The 20,889-nt window shown below is 40.3% G+C and overlaps 1 protein-coding gene across 1 annotated transcript in view; it reads right to left on the reverse strand.

Annotated features, from left to right (window-relative positions):
• Window positions 1–1,718: 1,718 nt before the first annotated feature.
• LOC118805575 (calcium-binding mitochondrial carrier protein Aralar2) overlaps window positions 1,719–20,889 on the reverse strand; it is a 47,704-nt gene continuing 28,533 nt past the window's right edge. The window contains exons 14-18 of the mRNA XM_036566463.1: window positions 14,994–15,134; window positions 8,724–8,862; window positions 5,298–5,456; window positions 4,949–5,039; window positions 1,719–2,528 (exon numbers count right to left, since the gene is read on the reverse strand). Of these exons, the coding sequence (XP_036422356.1) occupies window positions 2,351–2,528; window positions 4,949–5,039; window positions 5,298–5,456; window positions 8,724–8,862; window positions 14,994–15,134 (708 nt within the window). The 3' untranslated portion in view covers window positions 1,719–2,350. The remainder of the gene's footprint in view (window positions 2,529–4,948; window positions 5,040–5,297; window positions 5,457–8,723; window positions 8,863–14,993; window positions 15,135–20,889) is intronic.

Raw genomic sequence — 20,889 nt, forward strand, 5'->3', positions numbered from 1 at the left:
GAAAGCAACAGTTTGTTTTCATTTCCTTCTAATAAACATGTTCTCTGCCTTAGTAGTGCACATATTGCTGCCATACTTACAGTAAGGCACAAACATTACATACAATAAGTACAATCTACTATGCTATGCAGAAAAAAATCAAACAAATGGGAGTTTTAACATTTCTTTGCTTCTGTGTGAAAAATTATATATATATATATATGTTGCTTGTGCCATTAAAGGAAACCTATACACAAAAGAAATACAAATGTCATTACAGAAGCCATTCTAGGACACAAGTGAGATTTAAGATGTACAGTGCAGAAGTCAGAGACCACCTATTTGTTTATTTAATATCCAATCAAAATGGTAATGAATTAGAAGTTATTTTTCAATGACAGAAATTTAACAGAAAATTACATAAAAGCTTCCAACACTAAGTAGAACATCAAATCTATCATTATTTGCTTTGTTCAGTCTTTAGTGCACTCTACTGCCACTTTGACTCTTCCATCCTTCCAATCTTAAAACCAACAAGTTACTCAACAAAAGCTGCTCTTTTGTCTCTCACTGACATTGTTACCCCTCAAAGAAACACTAACATTCACACAAACATTATGTGCATAAAAGATGGTATCTATCTAAAGAATATTAAAGATAGTCCACTTGTATAAGGAAGGGAAGGTCAAGACAAAATAAGTGGAAAAAACAGGACTTTCTAAAATTAAATAAAAAAAAACAAAAACATTATAATATAGAGAAAACAACCATGCTAAACCTGGTAGACCACTAAAACTGCTCCCCTCAGATAAACAGTATTTAAAGCTTTCATATTTGAGACATTAGAAAAAAACATCAAGCTCCACTCTTGCTTCACATCTGATAAAATCCATAGGTGTTTCTGTCTGTCCGTCCTCAGTGTGACCCTGAAAGAATGTGTAGCTGTCAAGAAGCAGTTACTGAGAAAAGAACATTTGCACTAGAACAACAAAACTGGACATCTGAGATCTAGACATCTAAAAACTCTAAATTTGTAATTATGAATACCTGGACTGAGAGGCAGATAATGTAACTGACTTCTAAGACTGAACTTCAGAGGTGTAAAAAATGTCCCTGCTTTTTTTCTTAGAAAAACTGAAGGCAGGTCTGCTGAAAAGAACGGAGGCTGTAATAAAGGCAAAAGGTGGACACACTAAATACTGACAGTTTTAATGTTATATTTAGTTGTTGAAGCTTCTGTGTACATTTCTGTTAAATGTATTCTGCTTTTTTTTATTGACACTGAATAGCATGTAATTAATGGCCTAGAGATTAAATAAATAAGGAGTGGTCTGTGACTTGTGCACAGCATTGCACATACCGTGTCTGCTTCATTTAGTGTACACATTAACACTTTAGGATCATTTGTGGAACACAGACTGTTTATCCCAAGTAGAACTTTAACAGTAGGTAGAAGTTGAGTCCCGAAAAGTCTGTCATTCAAGTTTGACCCTTTGCAGCAGTTCCACTGCCGGACTTCCTTACAAGTGCTTCTTTGAACAAAATGTCATAAGTGCTTATTTCACTAAGTCTGTGTTTCTCAAGCCTGTTCTTGAAGTTGCTCTGTTTGCATGCTTCTTCCTGTCCTAGTACACCAATTTGTTCATTAGCTGGTGAGTTAAGGCAGCTTTCAAAGAAACAGGAATAGCCCCAAAATGTAATGAAATGCAAGTCTAGTCCAGGAAAAGAACAGCAAGTGCTTTAAAGCAGCAGAACACTTAATATATATGGAAACATAAGAGAACAGTTGTATACAAAAAAATACATTTCTTTATTCGCACAGCTGCATTCTGATACGATTGTGCTATTTCAATCCTGAAACAATCACACTTTCCTTAATCATTTGATGCGTCTGTCACTTATAGACCTCTGAATTGTCTCAGTCATTATATATTCAAAGAAGGAGGACTAATTAATTAAGTAAACTGACTGAGCAACCCTTATTCAGTTATATTCAGCTGCAACACTACCTTACACACTTAATGACATTTAGAGATAGACAAATATGCTGAACAGCTGAAATCCTACAATGCAATGCATTACATCACATTTTACATATAAAATCAGTTCACACTACAATCCCCAGTGAATAACTGGAACCTTAGGAAGAAATCCTAAGAGATTTCAAAAATATTCAGCTTCATTATCAACTAATTTTCCATCATATTTTAAAGCCATTACTCAGACTGCACTCATAAAATAAGTTCAAAGTCTGTGGGACTTCTGAAGAAGTGAGCAGGAAGAGCAAGCATGAGTTTCTATGTGTGTGTGTGTATGTGTTTCAGTACAACCTAATGCGCAGTACTGCCACCCACAGGTGGGCAGATTAGCCTCAAGGGTGGTCCGAAGGGGGGGCGGCAGTAACTTGAAATCTGGGTAGATGCAGTCCAAATTTACTCTCGATGCCAGCGAACGTGGCCACGGCCAACCTGTAGCCACCAATGTGGTCGGGGTTGGGCGCCGGCAGGCTGATTCGAGACTTAGGAGGTGGCTCCGATCCAGATGGCTTGCTGTGGTATGGAGAGAAGGAGGAGAGGAGGCAAGGCAGAGAGGAGGAGGGGTGAGGGAGGAAGGAAGAGAGGTAGAGGAGAGATTTCATGTTCTACTGTGTCCCATCATGAAAAAAAAAGCTTAATCGAATATTAAAATCATGAAAGAGCAATATTTTCCCCTCAGCCAGTGGAACCCAAGACAGAATAGACTGCAATGGTTTCATGCTCGCCTCTCTGAAAAGTTTCCAATGCAAACACACACAGAGGCTATTTTAGCACATCACTGTTCTATTTTAGCTAAAGCTAGAGCGTGGAACCCAGAATACAGAGGCAAAGCATGAAGTCATGATCTGTAAGTCAAGCGCTGTTTGATGTAAGCACAATGCTACAGTCTAAAAATGTGTAAATTAACAACACACCTCACACATCATGGAAAATAGAATTTCTCTCATTTTTTAAATAAAAGAGCTGTTCATTGTTTTTGTGATGCCACAAAAAACAGCACATTTACATATATCTGATTATTCTACAGTAGTTTAGCTCTGCCTGTTCATGCTGAGGTTATAAGTAGTGTTTTAAGTACTGAGCTGCTTTTAGAATGAGGCACAATACAAGGCAGCCAATCACAACACAGGTCATTTACGTGCAGTATATTAGTCTTAATGAACTGAGAGTAGATACGTGAAACCAAGTGACTCATTAACATAAATTTAATTAAGTGCTTAACAAATAATGTATTTATACCATGTGAATCAGTAATATGAAAATAATCCATAAACACTGTAAAGAATATAAATATATATTTATATATAATATATATATAAAAAAAAATTATTGGGACACCTACACATTACACCTGCAGGACCTTTTATGACATATCCCAGTCTATATCCATAAGCATTAATATGGAGTTGGTCCCCCCATTTGCAGCCATAAGAGCTTCCAGTTCTAGTTCATTCTAGTTCATCCTAAAGGTGTTTGATGGGGTTGAGGTCAGGGGTCTGTGTGGGCCAGTCAAGTTCTTCCACACAAAACTCATCCCAACCATGCCTTTATGGGCCTTGTTTGTGCACTGGGGCTCAGTCATTTGGAATAGAAAAGGGCCTTCCCTAACCTAATCCACCACACTTCTCCATCTGGTAGTCTAGTGGACGAGTCTGGATTTGGCGAATGCCAGGAGAACATTACCTGCCTGACTGCACTGTGCCAACTGTAAAGTTTGGTGGAGGAGGGATAATGCTATGGGGCAGTTTTTCAGGGATTGGCGTAGGCCCCTTAGTTCCAGTGAAGGGAAATCTTAATGCTTCAGCAGACCAAGACATTTTGGAAAATTGTATGCTTCCAACTTTGTGGGAACAGTTTGGGGAAGGCCCTTTTCTGCTCCAGCATGATCGTGCCACAGCAAGGTCCATAAAGGCATGATTGGGTAAGTTTGGTGTGGAAGAACTTTACTGGCCCGCACAGAGCCCTGACCTCAACCCCATCAAACACCTTTGAGATGAACTAGAATGGAGATTGTGAGCCAGGCCTTCTCGTCTAACATCAGTGTCTGACCTCACAAATGCTCTTCAGGATTAATGGGCAAAAATTCCCACAGACACACTCCAAAATCTTGTAGAAGGCTTCCCAAAAGACTGGAAGCTGTTGTAGCTGCAAAGGGGGGGCCAACACCATGTTAATGCCTGTGGATTTAAAAAATATATACACATATGTGTGTGTATATATAGATATTTTATATATATATATATATATATATATATATATATATATATATATATATATATACATACACACACACACACACACACACACATACACATACACATACATATATATATATATATATATATATATATATATATATATGTATGTACAAAAGTATTGGGACACCTACACGTGCATATATACATACACACACAGACTTTTATCTCTGTCTTGAAGCCCATGGAAAGCATGGAGGCATATGCCTGCATAAGACCGGTAGAAAATGTCACCTACAGCCCTTCAATGACGCTGCTGACCACTGCTAAAATCGTACAGTCAAAGTCCTTTACAGTCCAGAGAAAAAATGGCCACCACAGAGAGCTTTCAGTCAAAGCTTGTGCTTTAAAAAAGGAAACACGCTCTTCTAGGAACGAGCCTCTTCCAGCATTATAAGCCATAATGAAGCGCCTGTGAAAATGAAAGTCTTTTATGTGAGGCTGGCCTTTTCTAAAGAGCTATCAATCAGCCTGAGCCTTCCTGACATTTCATTTCTCTATGCGGCCATACGACGTGTCCTATTACTTTTGGCCTATTTGCTCTTTTTTCTGTCTCAGATTAAAAGCCTGTGGTGTCTGGAACCAGCCTATTAAGAGGCTATCATAAAGCCATGTGTTCAGGTGAGAGAGAACAGGGGGGTGAAGGAGGGAGAAAGAAAAGGAGAGAGAGACTCTTACTGTCCACCGAAGTCGATGTAGAACCACCTCTGCAGCAGCTCGTAGGTCACCAGTGTAACACCAAACTGAGGCGAAGAGCGGAACACTCGCGCTGAGAAGAGAAAAATCAATTACCTTTAATTAAAGGGTCACTCCACGGCACACCTCAATCAGCCAGGCCACTTTTAGCCTGGCCTTATTCAGAGCACCCTCAAAAAGTCAGAAAAGGTCCTTATAAAGGGGTCAAGGAAGCCTCACCACTGATAAAGCTCCATCACATGCAATCAGGTCATTTATAAAGGCACTATGAATCGTAAGGCATTATTTTCATGGTTGGCATCATTAGGTGCAGGTGTCCATCAGCAGGTACCTCCAGCTCCTTTCCAGAAAGCACGAGGACCCTCCTCCCGCAGGATCTTCCAGAAACAGTCAATGAGTCCATTGTACGTAGTCTGGCCTGCACGGGCTGCCACTTGTAACCTGGTCTTGATAACATCAGCAGGGGTCACCAGGGATGCTGCAGGCATGCCTAAACAAAGAAGCAGAATGCACCCCTTTTAGACATTTTATTAAATATGGTTATGAAGATCAGGTTGGAAATATATCAGATGTTAATGAGAAGGGACAAATACAGTTAAACTTGCAGTATTAGTCAAAAGTTTAGATACACTTGACTGAATCTATGGCCTTTGTAGGTCTACAAAGCATTTTGATCACAAGTCTTATGCTTAAATGCTTGACATTTGTTTCTATTCTGTCTATATTGTGCCCAGCATATGTGGAGCTTTTTCAAGCCTGTTGGAAAAGCATCCCAGGTGGCTCTTCATGCAGCTGCCAGAGAGAAAATGGAGTGTGCTAAGCTGCATCAAGGCAGATGGGAGGCTGAAATATAAGATAGCTTTGCTACATTCACTTTGGTCACTGCATAATTCCATACACATTATATGTCCAAAGGTATTCAGACACTTCTTATAATTAGTAAATTCAGCCACTTTAAGCTGCATTCATTGCTAACACAGGTGTTCAACTGCACATGCACAATATGTATAATCTCCTTAGAAAAACATGGCCAATAGCATGGGATGGTCTGGAGCAGCCACATAAGAGCTAAGATCACCATGCCTGATGCCAAACATCAGCTACAAGGGTAAAAAGCTCACCAGCATTGAGCTGTGGGGCTTTGAGTTCTCTGCAGTGGTGAAGCTCTATCCAATTTATCTGGGATGAGTTAGAGTGATGTTTGTAATCCAACATCAGTATCTGACCTCACTAATGCTCTTGTAATCAAATGCAATAAATGCAATCAAATCCTCACAGCAATGTTCTGACATCTAGCGTAAAGCCTCTCCGGAAGAGTAGAGGTCGTTACTGCAGCTAAAGCGGGACAAACTCTCTATTAATACCTTTGATTTCAGAAAAAAACTGAATGTGCATGTGTCTATAAACTTGTGAAAACATAGGGCCATCACATACTTACATCTTGCCCCATGAGTTTAAACAGTGTTATTCTGATGGTGTATGTGATCCCATAGTTTTGACGTCTTCCCTATTATTCTAAAATGTGAAAACATTACAAATAAGGAAAACTCTTCTATGAGTAGATGTGTCCAAACATTGGCAATGGCCAACAACCAATATAAAAATTTCATCCATGATCCAGTACCTTTGATCAAATCTCTGCTTCAATACTTTGCCATTGTATCAGCAATACTAATAACAATCTCTAAGCCTGACAAGAAATATTGCAGAGAAAACATTACAGAAAGATTTCCCTTTTATATTCAGACCCTGACTGGGCACTAAAGCATGAGCCACTGATTGACCCTCATACTGTCCTGCTAGAGGGGGCACACAATACACAGTAATGAGAGTGACACAAAGCTGCCCCTGGCCGCCCCCTACAGAGGCCCCCGTGCCTGCGGACCACTGCTTCCACTTCAGCTCTGAATGGTCTCAATCATCAATGGCTGTTTGAACAAGCAGCGTCATTACCGGCACCGAGCTCGCTCACATTCACTAGGATTTTCTTTTAATACTCAAGTAAGCCATTCTGCTCTGATTGACCAAACTGTCTCTCTTTTCAAGGGCTGACCCAGAGAGCCCACCTGCACAGCGGCATTACAGTAACCTTGTAGGGAAGAGCAGAGAAACCTCCATGCAGAATAAGTATGGGGGCCAGGGGGTATATAAGGGTCTACTTCACTGGGGTCAGATCTTATCAGTAATTTACACAACGTAGAGAACAGGCTGAAAGTGAGTCTGTCTGGGCTTAATTAGGGTCCAATGAATATTTTTTATTACTATTATTTTAAGGAGCAAAAATGTCTGCTAACCAGTAACACAAGCCAATTATTTGTGGTCAAAAATTTAAATTTCCAATTGTGTTACTAAAACAGCATCACGTCCCTGTGGTTTTCTTACAGAACATTTACATTTATCATAGATTTTTTTCTTCACTTTTTAAATAAAAGTGCATAAAATTTCAAAATGTTCATATATGGAAACTAAGCAGCAAAAACAGCCCATTTTGAATTTATTGTGTCTGTGATGTCACAAAAAACAAAATTAACAAAGCAGTTTAGCTCCGGCTATTCACACTTTGGTCATAAAGAGTGTTGTGTTTCAACCCAGATGTCTTTCTGAGGAACCCACAACGCAGGGCAGCCAATCAGGACAACTGTCATATACATATATCAGTCTTAAAGGTGCAGCAATAAAACAGTCAACAACCTAAGAGCTAAATAGAGCTTGGAAATGGTCAAGTAAAATGCATTATGACTGTTTTTGCTACATAAAAGCACACAAATATTATAAGCAAAAAAAAGCAACAAAAATGTAGGTTATGGGCCCTTTAAAGAGACATTATTGGTACTTTATCAGTGATATTTACAGTAATGTCAATAAATTTGTGACATATATCAGCAGATTTTATCAGCAAAACAACATATTGGTCAGACTCTAGCCTGAATGCGCCCCAATTCAGCTCTGCCTATAGAAGCCGGAACGTTTAGCTGTATGCTTATGAGGATCCAGAAGTCTGCCGCACAAATAATGGCCAGCAAACTGAGCGTGTAATTCAATTTCCTGAGCCGACTGTAAATCACTAATTGCCTGCGAGCTCTAGCTGCTGATAAATGGTGAAATGAGTGATACACCCTGAAAGGGCATACCTAATCATAAAGCGTGCTTTACCCAGCCAACAGCACTGACAGAAATAAAATGCTGGTTGAAGGCAGGAATGCTGTGCTCGCTTTGACCATACATGGCTTTTCCATTTCGCACCACGCTCGGGACCAACTTGTACAGCAGTAAATCGGACATATCCATCAGGCAAAAGGGATTAGAAATAAATATTAATTCTCCTTTACTGCTGCTCCAAACCATGCTGGCTTGGCGGTCTCTGTCGCCTTTTAAACTGTGTTTTCTTTAAGATGAACCACAAAAATAAAATATTTAAAAAAAAAAACCCACCAGATCTAGATCATATTTTATATACGATGAGGAAAGAGAGGGATCTTGGATGTTTTGGCCTGATGCTGCCAACATCGTAAGATCCGTTTATTGCCCTTGCAGCACTGCTACTTGGGGATCTGGAGATTTTTTTTTTCATTTAACACTCACAGACTAAGAAGCCCAGGCTGCCAGTTCCTATATATTAACAGTGGAAAATATCCCGACCCTTGGCAGGCATGCCGCACTTCAAAACGCAGCCTAAATCACTGAGCACTCTAATTAGGGCCAACCACAGCGGAGCCAGTGGTGGCAGGCGGCTAGCGGAGAGCACGCGGCGGCTTACCCGCCACCGCCCCGGCCAGCAGCAGCCTGCCAGGCCCCACCCGGCCCTCCTCGTCAGCCAGGCCCGCTTTGACGTGCGCGTAGCACGGGAAGTAGATGGCTGAGAAGGGGATGTCTCTCAGGAAGCAGGCCTTTGCGCCCTGGGGGAGAGAGAGAGGGGAGGAGACAGAGAGACACTTGTAAACTTTAACTGGCAGAATTACAACCGGTTTTTACTGTTTTCCATGTCGTTTAATACTAGATGTACAGCTACTTGCTCTCAGCAACCAACGTAATGTAACATTTTTTGATGAATGGCCTTTTTTCCTCCAGTAACCACAGGGGCATTGTAGTTTTGTGAGGTATTCTGGGATTTTGGTTTATGGTGTGTTAAAGTCAGACCTTGGGAATGATGGTGTGTGTGTGTGTGTGTGTGTGTGTAACCGTCCATCTTTCTTTAAAACCCAGTGTATTGCCTTTTTTCAAATTTTAGATTTTTTTTTTAAAGGGCAGTGAGAAACATATGATATAATCTGACATTTTTTCTCGTTCATTTTAAAGGAGTAATTCTGTGGACAGTAAACTTTCAGTTAATAACATATTTGTGTAGATGATCTGTATTTGATGAACTTATTGTTGAGTTCAGTCTTGTTTTGTGGACAGAAAAATAATCATTTATTTTGCCACATGTCGTCACTTTTGACACCAGACCTAATGAACTAATAAAAGTCAGAATCGCAGACTCAAACCCGTAAAATGTAATCTAATAGGGTGGACAATATGATGATATGACAGTAAATATCATGAAATCTCTGAAATTACTTCACATTTTGTTCTACTATCCACGATATGCTCCGAAAAGTGTATCATCAGTTTTTAAAGAATTAAAGAGAAAGAAAAAATTCAATATAGCGGCGCATATCTTGTATCATGATGCCGTATCACCCACCCTTACCACATAAGGAATTATGTAATTACATAACAACATATGCACAGTATTGCAAAACAATAATAATTGTAGACTTCTAAGGGTCATCCAGTACCTTTTTTGGATGCATGTGAGAGTCAAACTAAGTTTGACTCTCTAAGTTTCGGGTTCCTCATCTCTACTGGCTTGGCAGACGTCCAAGAGAGGAGGCCAAGGAGCTGGACAGTCACAGCACTCGGCCCAGGGGTTTTACTCTGGCCCTGAGTGCTCTTTAGACAGGCTCCATTTAACTCCAGCTTAATCTGCCCCTCCTACACAGGTAGCACAGATAGCTGAGTTATCTCTTTCTGCAAGTCAGTCTCTCTCTCTCTCTTTGCTCAGGGCAGCGTGCCTGCTGAAAAGCAGGAGTAAAAAAGAAAAAAAAGTAATTGGTGCTGTTTCTGAGGGCTGGGCCTGGCTCATCTGCTCTGGCAGGCTTCAGCAAACTTGTAGAGGAGTGCAGCGCTAACACAGCCCAGCCTTCACCAGAGACTGAACAACATCTGGATCCACTGGCCCTCTGTATGTGCGATAACTTGACAACACCACATGCAAGCCTCACAGCTGGGGAGATGGTGAATGTGAAGGTGTGCAGATCTGCACGATAAGGACATATCTCCAGTATACTGCTGCATATAGCGATGGAGATTTAACTTGCAAAATGTGTCTTGATTCATTGAAACACCCACAGAAACCCATCTGAAACATCTGCTATTCCACAGCACACAATTACTCTTTTGGGGGGAATTATTAAAAGGCTTATTTGCTATGTGCCATTTATGAACATAGCAGACAATTGTTTACAGTGATGGTGGCAGGAACCAGACATAATGCCTCTTAAGCCACCTCACAGAAAAATATTACTTAAAATGGTTATGAATACATGTCTGAAAAATTGTTTTAGGATGGCTCTGAGAGACATTTTGGCCTAAAACATAATTTTAAATTCTCTTCATGGCAGAGAGATACATGCAAGGTGTTGTAAGGTAAAATAGTCCCTAAAGAAACATTTACCACTATTTTACCACTATCAATGCTGCACATAAAAACTCAGAAGACGGTTGTGGTTTTGGATAGTAAATAAAATGGCTATTTTTGTGTTGTAGACATCGTGACCCCTGGTTCCTGTCACCACCACTGTAAAGAAATCCAAATAAGTTTCTCTATAATGCACCACTTCACATCAAACCACTCTGTGTTTACATTTCAAACAAGAATTATGAAGACATTTTGAAAAATCACAGGAATTCCCCATTAAGCTTGGTAGAGTGGGTAGGATTCTCTTTCTTTAATGCCTTCAAACCAGGGATAGGGTAGAGGTCAAAAGTGTCATAATAGCATTTATGATTATACTGTTTTGTGTTGTTACAAAAGGCATTATTTAAAAATCACCAAATAAGTGAAGTCAGGGCATGATTTTCAAGGCATCATTTGATAAATGTCAAGCTATCAATCTAACAGTTGATATATGTTAAACAGTGCTGAAAACTAGGAGAGAGGAACATTAGCTTAGCTAGCATGATAACAGCTCTGCTCACCACAGAATCTGTTAGATTCTGGGTAACTAAAGCACTGATACAAGTTTAAATGATAATTAATAATATATAAGGGAGTGAAGTGGAGAAACGGGTGTTGATAAGACAAAGATTAAATTAAACCTGTTCCTTGGTGTTTGGATTTGTAGCTTGATAGGCTGACTTAACATTAGCTTAGCATATAGGCAATAAACCCAAACAGTGCCACATACCACAGTATATGTCTGATTCTGACCAAGTGGTGCACTGCTGGCAAGTGTAGATAATAAAAGCTATTGTCTAAAGGAGCAAAAGTAGAATGACTGGTGCTGGAGTGAAAAAGCCAAAATCAAACCTGTTGTGTGGTGTTTGTGACTGTAGCGTTTTGGCTATGCTAACAAGAGCTTAGTTTGCAGGCCAAATGTGTCACACTGCACAAGCTTGGCTAAGTTTACATGAGCTTACTTAGCACTAGCAGGCCGAACAAGTCACACAGCACAGGCTTGGTTCCAGCTAACTAACGCTAAAATGACACCCACTTGGTTGAACTCTGAAAGCGCAAAGTCGAGTGACTTGTGTTACAGAGAAAGCTGAAGTTGAACCTGCTCTGTGGGGTGTGTAGCTCTTAGCCATCGCTCACATATCAGTGAGCACACAACACTACCTATCAGTGAACCTCTAAAATATAAATGGGTGGAATCTGTTCATTCAGCTGTTCAGACATTAAACAGAAATTTGATATGTCAAAAATTTAAAATTCCGTCATCATTTTTAAATATTGCATTTTTTTTTTTACATGTCACAACTGTTACACCACCGAACCCTATTTTTTCCAAGGCTATTTTACGCCATTGTGCTTCACAATATTGTCGTAGAACTAACATAGGGGACATTTTCCACAACTTATAGCAGTGACATATTTCTGTAGTGTGGAACTATTTCAAGATGGAAAACAAAACAGGCCAACAGCCACTTGCTGCACAGCTATAACAAATCTATCGGTAACAGTGCGTTCAAAGTGAGTAAGCAGTAGCCTACTTCATGCATGTTAGAGCAACTTGAAATCCGTGGATTCAAGACACCATAAAATGATTGTTACAACAAAGCATTTCAAATGTCTAAACGTATCAGTTTGGAGCGTGCCACCTTATGCACTTACTACACACACAAATTAAGTGATTTTATTGCAGCATGAAGTAATTGGCAGCCTAGCTAACCTAAACTGTACTGGTTTTACTAACTGTCTAACCTATCTCTAAAAAAAAATAATAATAATGGTTTGGAGTTGGGATCAGCCAATACTCGATATCAAAAAACTCGGACCAGGGTCATACCTACTAAAGAGCATGCGCAGCTATTCATGTGGAGAGGTAGGGAGTGATGGTGTTGGAGGTTCCAGCAGCAGCAGCAGGGGAGAGGCGGGGTAATTAGACTGACAAAGGCGGCTCTGTGCCTGGGCCGGGCCCTGAGGAGCCAGGCCGTCTGGGACAAGCAGGCTGCAGCGCGTCTCTGTACTCAATGCACATTGTCCACAGAGCTGGAGAGAGGCGGACAGAGCGCAGGGGCCGGATCCAACATTCTTACACACACAGACACACACACAGGCTGTTATACACTCCATTCTCTCCCCGTACTCTGAAATAAAAGCTCCTTTCCCACGACAGGCTGACAGGTGAGCCCTGGAGACAGCTACCTGACCAGTGGGACACATCTCCATCTGTATCACACATACACCACACACACTACCTGCACTGAGATCTCCCTGAGACAGGCTCTTTGATGCACTGATATCTTCTGTACTGTCCTTATTAATCTAGGACACTACATACATCCAATGCAAATGAGAAAATCTTCTTTGATTTGAAATAAAATAATACAAAAAATTAATACTCACTCTTGCACAGAGTCAGCGGTACAAAGTACCCCACTTTAGAATTGTTAGAGTGTCTAACTCTTTTATTCCGGGCGCTACTGCTGCTATCAAAAATAAATTGAAAAAAGGCAGTGCAAAATTTGTGAATGCTCAAAAAATATATTATGTATAGTATTGTGTAAAAGCCATTTATTTTACTTCTAGTCAAAACAGCCATTAAGTGCAAGTAATTAATTGTCAGTAGAAATTTTGATAAGATTAAATATAATACAATCCACTTATATTTAAGGAACATTTAAGAAAGAAGAAAGACAAAGGAAGTAAGTGAAAAAACAGAAACTTCCAAAACTGAAGTTCAAAAAATTATTTAAAAAATATAGAGAAACTGAGGCTCCTAACCATCATGTAAACCTGGTAGACCACCAAAACTGTCATCATACATCTTTCAATTTTGAGAGGAAATTAAGCTCCACTTAATTTCACTTCAGATCTGACAAAATCCACAGGTGTTTCTGTCTGTCCTTCCACTGTGAGAAGTCAATACAACGCTATAGGTCTGAAAGGATTTGTAGCTGTCAAGAAGCTGTTACTGAGAAAAAGAGCCAAAAAGCAACAACAAAAAAGTTGTCCAGACCTCAACATCACTGAATGTGTTTGAGATTACTTGGATTGTGTCAAGCAGAAAATGAAATCAACTTCTAGGACTGAGAAACATGAAAAAATATCCTTGCAGATTTCTTTGAAAAACTAAAAGCAAGCCTCCTGAAAAAACTGAAGCTGTAATTAAAGCAAAAGGTGGAAACATTAAATAGTGAAAAATGTACATTATGTTCAGTTGTTGAGGCTTGTGTGTAATTTTCTGTTAAATATGTTTTCTCAAAAAGGAATATCTTGTACTTTTTTATTGGAAATTTTATATGAAGGATGGTCTCTGACATTTGCAAAGCACCTTGTTTTTATGTTATGTATAATATGTATTATGTCATGTCCATTTCAATCATCCTGTAACCAAATTGCCCTAGGAAGGGACAATAAAGATTTAGTACTACTACTACTACTTTGCCTGTATGTGGGGCATGAACGAGTCAAGAAAATGTTTTAGTGTTGACAGAATTCACGCTGGGTTGATTTGAAATTATTATGATAAAATCATATAATATCTATTTAATAGATTAAAACAACTGGACTTGTGTACATCGAAAAGCCATTATCAATGCCATTCTATAATTTTTGTAGCATCACCAGCAGAGCGATACCGCTGACACTGACTTGCCACTTGGTCACAGTCTAGTAGGCTATAAAATGTCATAAAATAAGTCTGGTGGATGAGATATGACCGAAAGCCATCACGGCAGTTAAACCACGTTGTTTACACCAAAACACACGCTCTCCACAGCCGCTTTCTCTCCAAGCCTCAGGAATGCAACGGGTCTGTGCCGGCTCGGCTCAACCCAGAACCACTCTTGCAGCACTGCTGTACTCATACATATACGTTCCATACAACAACAGCACTCAGGCAGAAAAGGAATATTAGAATCCTCATTCATGGGCTGAGTGGCTGGAACTGCCTGGGCTAACTTACGCAGCAGTCCGCAGGGAGTCGATTGAGCCCTGATGGTGTGTGGGTGTGTGTGTGTGTGTGTGTGTGTGTGTCTGTGTAGATCCCTGCTGGTGCTCAGAGAGAGCCTCAAGAGGAACCATCGAGTTAGTGTGGGAGAGAAAGTAGAGACTGCAAGCAGCAGGTGGGAGGCGCTAGAGAGCTGAAGATGTTCTCTTGGGGCCTCCAATGTTGAAGATCAAAAAAACTATCAGAGCAGAGCTGCTTTTATGTAAATTTTCCATTCCAAATTTTTACACTGGATTGTTTGTGCTTTAAGTTCTGGGTATGTCAGCACAAGTTCTAGAAGGAAAACAGAGACAGGGCGTGTGGAAGCTTACCTTATAAAGGCCAAAGAAGCCCAGGTCACGGATGACTGAGAGAGCGCTGACGCGTGGCCCTGTGGTGATCTCTCCTGCCACCTGCAGCCGGATCTTCACGATCTCCAGCGGGTTGGTAAAGATCACCTGCGAGCCACCAGCCTAGGGAACATGTACATATATACACTGCTATAGATAAACTCAGCCTTATTGATTTGATCAAGAAAATATAAATTTGCATTAAGTTGAACAGAAAAGTGTAACACTGCCAGATCAGAAAATCTGACCCTGCAGAAAACTTGGATGCTTAAATTAGAAACAAACCAAAGGTCTGATTTCGATTCACTTCCAAAAATATTGGGCATGTGGGATTGGATGAGCTGTGTTTAAGCTATGTCATATTTTAAAAACACTTACTTTACTTGTAGTAGTCATGTCGACAAGTCGTGTCTATCCACTGCTGTGTTTTTTGCCAGACCTTGCCTTTTCCAATTTACCACAACTATAAGCAGTGTTCCAACCTTAACACACAGGATTAGGCCCACTGTGAGCATGTAAGACAAGTCAGAAATTCAGATTTTTTTCTAATGTGCAGCTGCGGAATTAATAACAGGATTAATTGTGATTTCACTTTGCTTGCAAATTTTCCTTGGTACAATTTTTAGCACCATTAGAGATTTTTTTTTAGTTCTGATTGGACAATAGAGTAAACAATAAAGTTTTCAAAACTTTTATTTTGTCACTATTATACTTTCAAAATAACTTTGCAGGGTTACTTAGGCATGGATATTGACAAGTTTCAAACAATTTGCCTGTACTTTTAACAAGTAGGGGAATACGGGATTTTGCAATGATGTGGCTGTATGACCTTGAAAAATAGATCTAAAAATAGACTTTTAAATGACATGACCGACGACTTTACACTTGAATCTAAACACCTAAAAAGTTGCACTTTTTCTGACAAAAGTTGGGTTGAGTTCAGTTAGGTTTTCCTATAAACAACTAATTAATAAGAAAGAAAAAACTTAGCCTTAGCCTTAATCTATAAACCCAATCTAGAGTTTCACACACAACAAAGCTTGTTTTAAGCCTCCTCAACAACAGAGGTTTGTGTGAGAGATGGGAAAAGAAAAAATCAGACCAAAAACAAAAACAGAACATGCACTGGACAGCTGGACAAGCTAGTTGAGGTCTGAGGTCTAACCATGTGTTAAGAAATTCCCTGCCTATGTTCCTGTCAAAGAGAGAACATGAGACAATGCCTTCAACAGCTCTTGCTAAGATCATACATTAGATTGTGCTCTTACACAGGACCATATTGTCCATGCAACAGACAGACAGACAGACCATGCCTGAGACATCAGACAGAATGCAGGCCCTGAGGGGCCTCCAGGAGACAACCTCGACCTTGCGGCTCCAACCTTGCATTTGTGCGGCAGATAAAACAGCCAGCACAAGCTGGAACAGGTTCCTTCCAGCTCTTTGAAAACACTTCTGCTTCTGACACACACATATCTGGGCTGGCTACGGCCGCATTTCAACACGTCTCGCCTGAGAGGCTGGCAGCCTGCCGCCTCTGTGCCCTATCTTCCCCGTTGCTCCTAGTTACTGAGGTTGCACGGAGGAAAGCATAGCCGCAATTAGATGGAAATCTGTTTCCATGGATTTCTTCTCCTTCCTTCAGCCTCCCTTTTCAAAAATAAGGCCCTCACTGTTTGTTTGTTGTTAGTCTTCTCTCCTCCCTGTTCCTTGGAGATATGAATGTGGAATTGTGCGCACGGCTCTGTCTTACGGGAATGTAGCAAATGAGTCTCAATCTTGCGAGTGAGCACTTTTAAAAAAGCCATTTAGTAAGCATTACCATATTCGGAGGGAAAGATCATAATCATCTCATTGAAGGTGCACTTTAAATAGAATTGAGCAGAATGACCCACACTTCCCTTCCAGAGGACATTAGAGCGCAGACTGGCAGAGCAGGCTCGCCTGCCTCTCCCAGCTCCCAGCAAAAAACCTAATAGCTATTTATGTGGAAAACGATCTTTTATAGTTAATTAGAGCATCAGCCCCGAGAGCGATCTCTTTAAAGTTGTTTTGGCAAGAAATGGCACGCTAAAATTGAAGAGGGGAGTGCGGGCCAGGTCGTTCACTCATATCAATTGGGTACTAATTGGAAATTTAAAGAGTTACAAAAAAGAAAACAAACAATAAACAACCAAGGCACTGGTTAGTGGGAGACAATAGCTCAATCAGCTGTGAAAGAGAGGCATTTAGAGCCGTCCACGGAGCCATATGTCAGTGTGAGAAATGGGATTTGGGTGCAGAGTGACAGAGGCGGTGGCAGTCCAATAATTCAGTCATAATTACAAGGCAAGGTGAGGCCCACAGGCGGGCAGGGCTGCTGGGTGTGGTGGAGGTGTACCTGAGACACACTCTACTGGCAACAGCAAAAATCTTGGGACACACACACACACACACACACACACAAACAAGCACTGCTACTTACACACGGTTACACTTCACTCCTCTTAGACAAACAATAGCTTAGCGCCAGACACAAACATTAGCTTCCCTCCATTAAAATTCACTCAGACGTTCATGGGTGTCAAATTATCACTTCAGCGAGTATCGCACGAGCGTGTTTGCACACAGAAGTGGGGAGAAAGGTGATAAAAGAAAACACCTATTTGGTGATATCACAAGATGATAACACTTTCACAACAGACTAACAAAGCATTACAATAGCAAAATAACATTAAGCAGGCTAAATTACATCGTTTTACAATCCACACTGCAAACGAACAAAGCGTCACTGTATGCCTGCCATGTTTCCCCCCTCTCTCTACTGCTCTTAACATTGGCTGTGCAAGTATTTTGAGTAACCCGGCCCTCAAATGAGGGCTAGCAAGCACGAGATAAGCATCCAGCCAACTTCTCGGTCAGCGAAGCATGCTGTTCTTACCAAATAATTATTAAGTCTTGGCAACTGTCAAGAGTCTAATTCAGAGGCTGCAATGTGAGAGGAGAGGAGAGAAGTGGAGAGAAGAGGAGAGCACTTAACAGTTTAAAAGCCTCACAAAAATGCATTAACCAAGCTTTTCCATAAGGCTGGTCATCTGTCTCTCTTTCTCTCTCTCTTATTGTAACTCTACTATGACAGGAGTGCTCACCATGCTCAAATCAGCAGTTTAGTCTCCCCCCTAAAACCAAATAAATCCATCTGATTTGCCATGACTGCAGTGTCAATAAACAGGGCTGAGAGCGTGCGGCACGCGGAGAGGCGTGAGAAAAGCGGCACGGCCTGCCAGCCCCAACGCCGAGGGCTCGGCCTGGATGAAAGAAGCTGTCAAGAAAATCACACGAGGGAAAACATGTCCACTCAGCCCGGCACAAGCCATTGCTCTATATGCCTTTCAGAGGAACATTTCTCTTCATGATGTGCAGTCTAAATATCAACGTGAACAATTCTGTGGGTCAGCTGCACTCCTGAAGGTTTAATCAAGACATGCAATTATGTAAGTGTTTGTGACATTTAAAGGGCCCCTTTTGTGGAAAAACTAATTTTCCTTGTGTTTGAAGTAAACTAGTCTGAAGTACATAAACATTCTTACAGTTTTAATATACCATACTATACACCATAACCATGAACATGAAAATTTGATGCCAGCAACACGTTTCAAAAAAGTTGGGATAGGGCAACAAACGACTGGTAAAGTTGTGTAATACTAAATAATAATAATAATAATAATAATAATAATAATAATAACAATAATAAAAAAAACACCTGGTGGTTACTTGGCAACAGGTCAGTATCATGACTGGGTATAAAAAGAGCATCCCAAGGAGTCTTTCAGAAGTAAAAATGTTGAGGGGTGTACCACTCTGTGAAAGACCGCACAGGCAAATAGTGAAACAATTTAAGAATAACGTTTCTTAACGTAAAACGGCAAAGAACTTTTCATGATTTCAGCTAAAGACCACCCGGCTTGTTATGAGCGCACAGTTCAAAAGCCAGCATCCCTGATGGGAAGGGTTTCTGCATTAGTGCAACATGGGATTGGTGACTTGCACATCTGTGAAGGCACCATTAACGCTAAACAATATATTCAGGTTTTTGAGCAACTTATGCTGTCATCCAGATGACGTCTTTTTCCGGGAAGGCCTTGTCTTGTTGTTTATTGCAGCAAGACAATGTAAAATTACATACTGTATGTATTACAACAGCATGTCTCTGTAGCATCAAGGTGCTAAAGTAGCCCGCCTGCAGTCCAGACCTGTTACCCAATGAAAACATTTGCCGCATTATGAAATGAAAAATATGACAAAGTAGACCCTGAACTGTTGAGAAGCTGAAATCCTATACTAAGCAAAAATGGAAAAATATTTCACTTTAAAAACTACAGCAGTCTGTCTCCTCCCAATGTTCCCAAATGTTTATAGAGTGTTGTTGAAAGAAGCCCCTGTCCCAACTTTTTTGGAACGTGTTGCTGGCATCAAATTCAAAACGGGCTTTTTTTTTTTTTTCAAAAAACAATAAAATTTCTCAGTTTCAACATTTAATATGTTGTCTTTTAAATCAAATATAGGGTTTACATTATATGCATATAACTGCATTTTATTTATTTACATTTTGTACAGTATCCCAACTCCATGGCTGCTTGGCAGTAATAACATACTATAAAACTAAATTTCCTGTCAGAAGAATTGTTTATCTCAATCATAATTAATAATAAATAATTTTTTGAAAAACTATTTTACATCATCTGCCATTGTATACAAGCAATATTCTACTTGATGCCATGCATTACAGTGATTTTATTCCAGGTAAGGTGGTTTCAGACATTTTGCTTTGCATATTGCATAATAGCGACCTCACTCATCAGAAAATCATTGTAACACATAGCCTCTTGTGGTTCATTGTTTCATTATAGGCAGGCAGAATTGATGGATGCTTTTTAGGTAGTTTAAAGATAGTTTGACAAAGTTGGTTAGGTTTGATCATAACAAAATGGAATAAAGGTGGATTATCGTACTCACCCAGACAGTTCTTGCTAATCTAGGAATTAGCTAAGGTTTATTGTGAACATATTTTGCAGTTCAATACATGAAAGAGAGCAACCAACAGTACAGTAAATAGAAAGGTATCTCGTTAGCTAGCGCAGTCAATCCCCTATTCAGTCCTCAAAATAGCAGCGATTATACAATGTTACCTGACATCATATCAGTCTCCAAAGCAAAGTAACAAAAACAGTATGTCTAATTCTAACGGATAAATAAAGGTTTGAAAATTCCCATGTAAAAATGAAATATGACATTTTAAGTGCCTAAAACTACACAGATATTGCAAATTGACTTCAGAGGAAAAAAAGAAACACAAAAAAAATACAAGCATCCTGCCCCTTAATGCTAAACTCACATGCATAGAAATGAAGAATGCATTGCTGAATATTATGCTTTGGTGAAGGCCATCAAACGTGGTCTAATGAAAGCGGCTCTTTGAGGAAGCGGCGCTGATGGCACAGGGTCGGAGCAGACCTGGGGGAGGGGGGAGCAGTCTGACAGCTCACTGATCAAACATACTAGCCTCTCAGGTAGCAGGCCTGTCTGCCTCTCTCACAGGCATCATCTGATCCTAGGTCAGGTCACACACGCACACACACACAGTGCACAGCCAAAGGGCACAAATGGCCGAGCTACTCTCAGCTCAAAGAAACATGGGCTCTGATGTCCAAATGGATGTCTTACTTGAAAAACAGCTCAAAAACAAAAAAATTAGCAGAAGCTACTCAGCTCCTCTGCCTCCACACTGAGTAGAGGGAAGCAGAGCGTATGAAATTAAGGCTTTTGTGCGACACTCCCAGGTCTACTGTTGACTCATTGATAATGCACAGGGTCAGTGACCCTGTGAAAAGGCTTGGAA

The sequence above is a fragment of the Colossoma macropomum genome, unplaced genomic scaffold (assembly GCF_904425465.1).
Source record: "Colossoma macropomum unplaced genomic scaffold, Colossoma_macropomum, whole genome shotgun sequence".
NCBI classification, from domain to species: domain Eukaryota; kingdom Metazoa; phylum Chordata; class Actinopteri; order Characiformes; family Serrasalmidae; genus Colossoma; species Colossoma macropomum.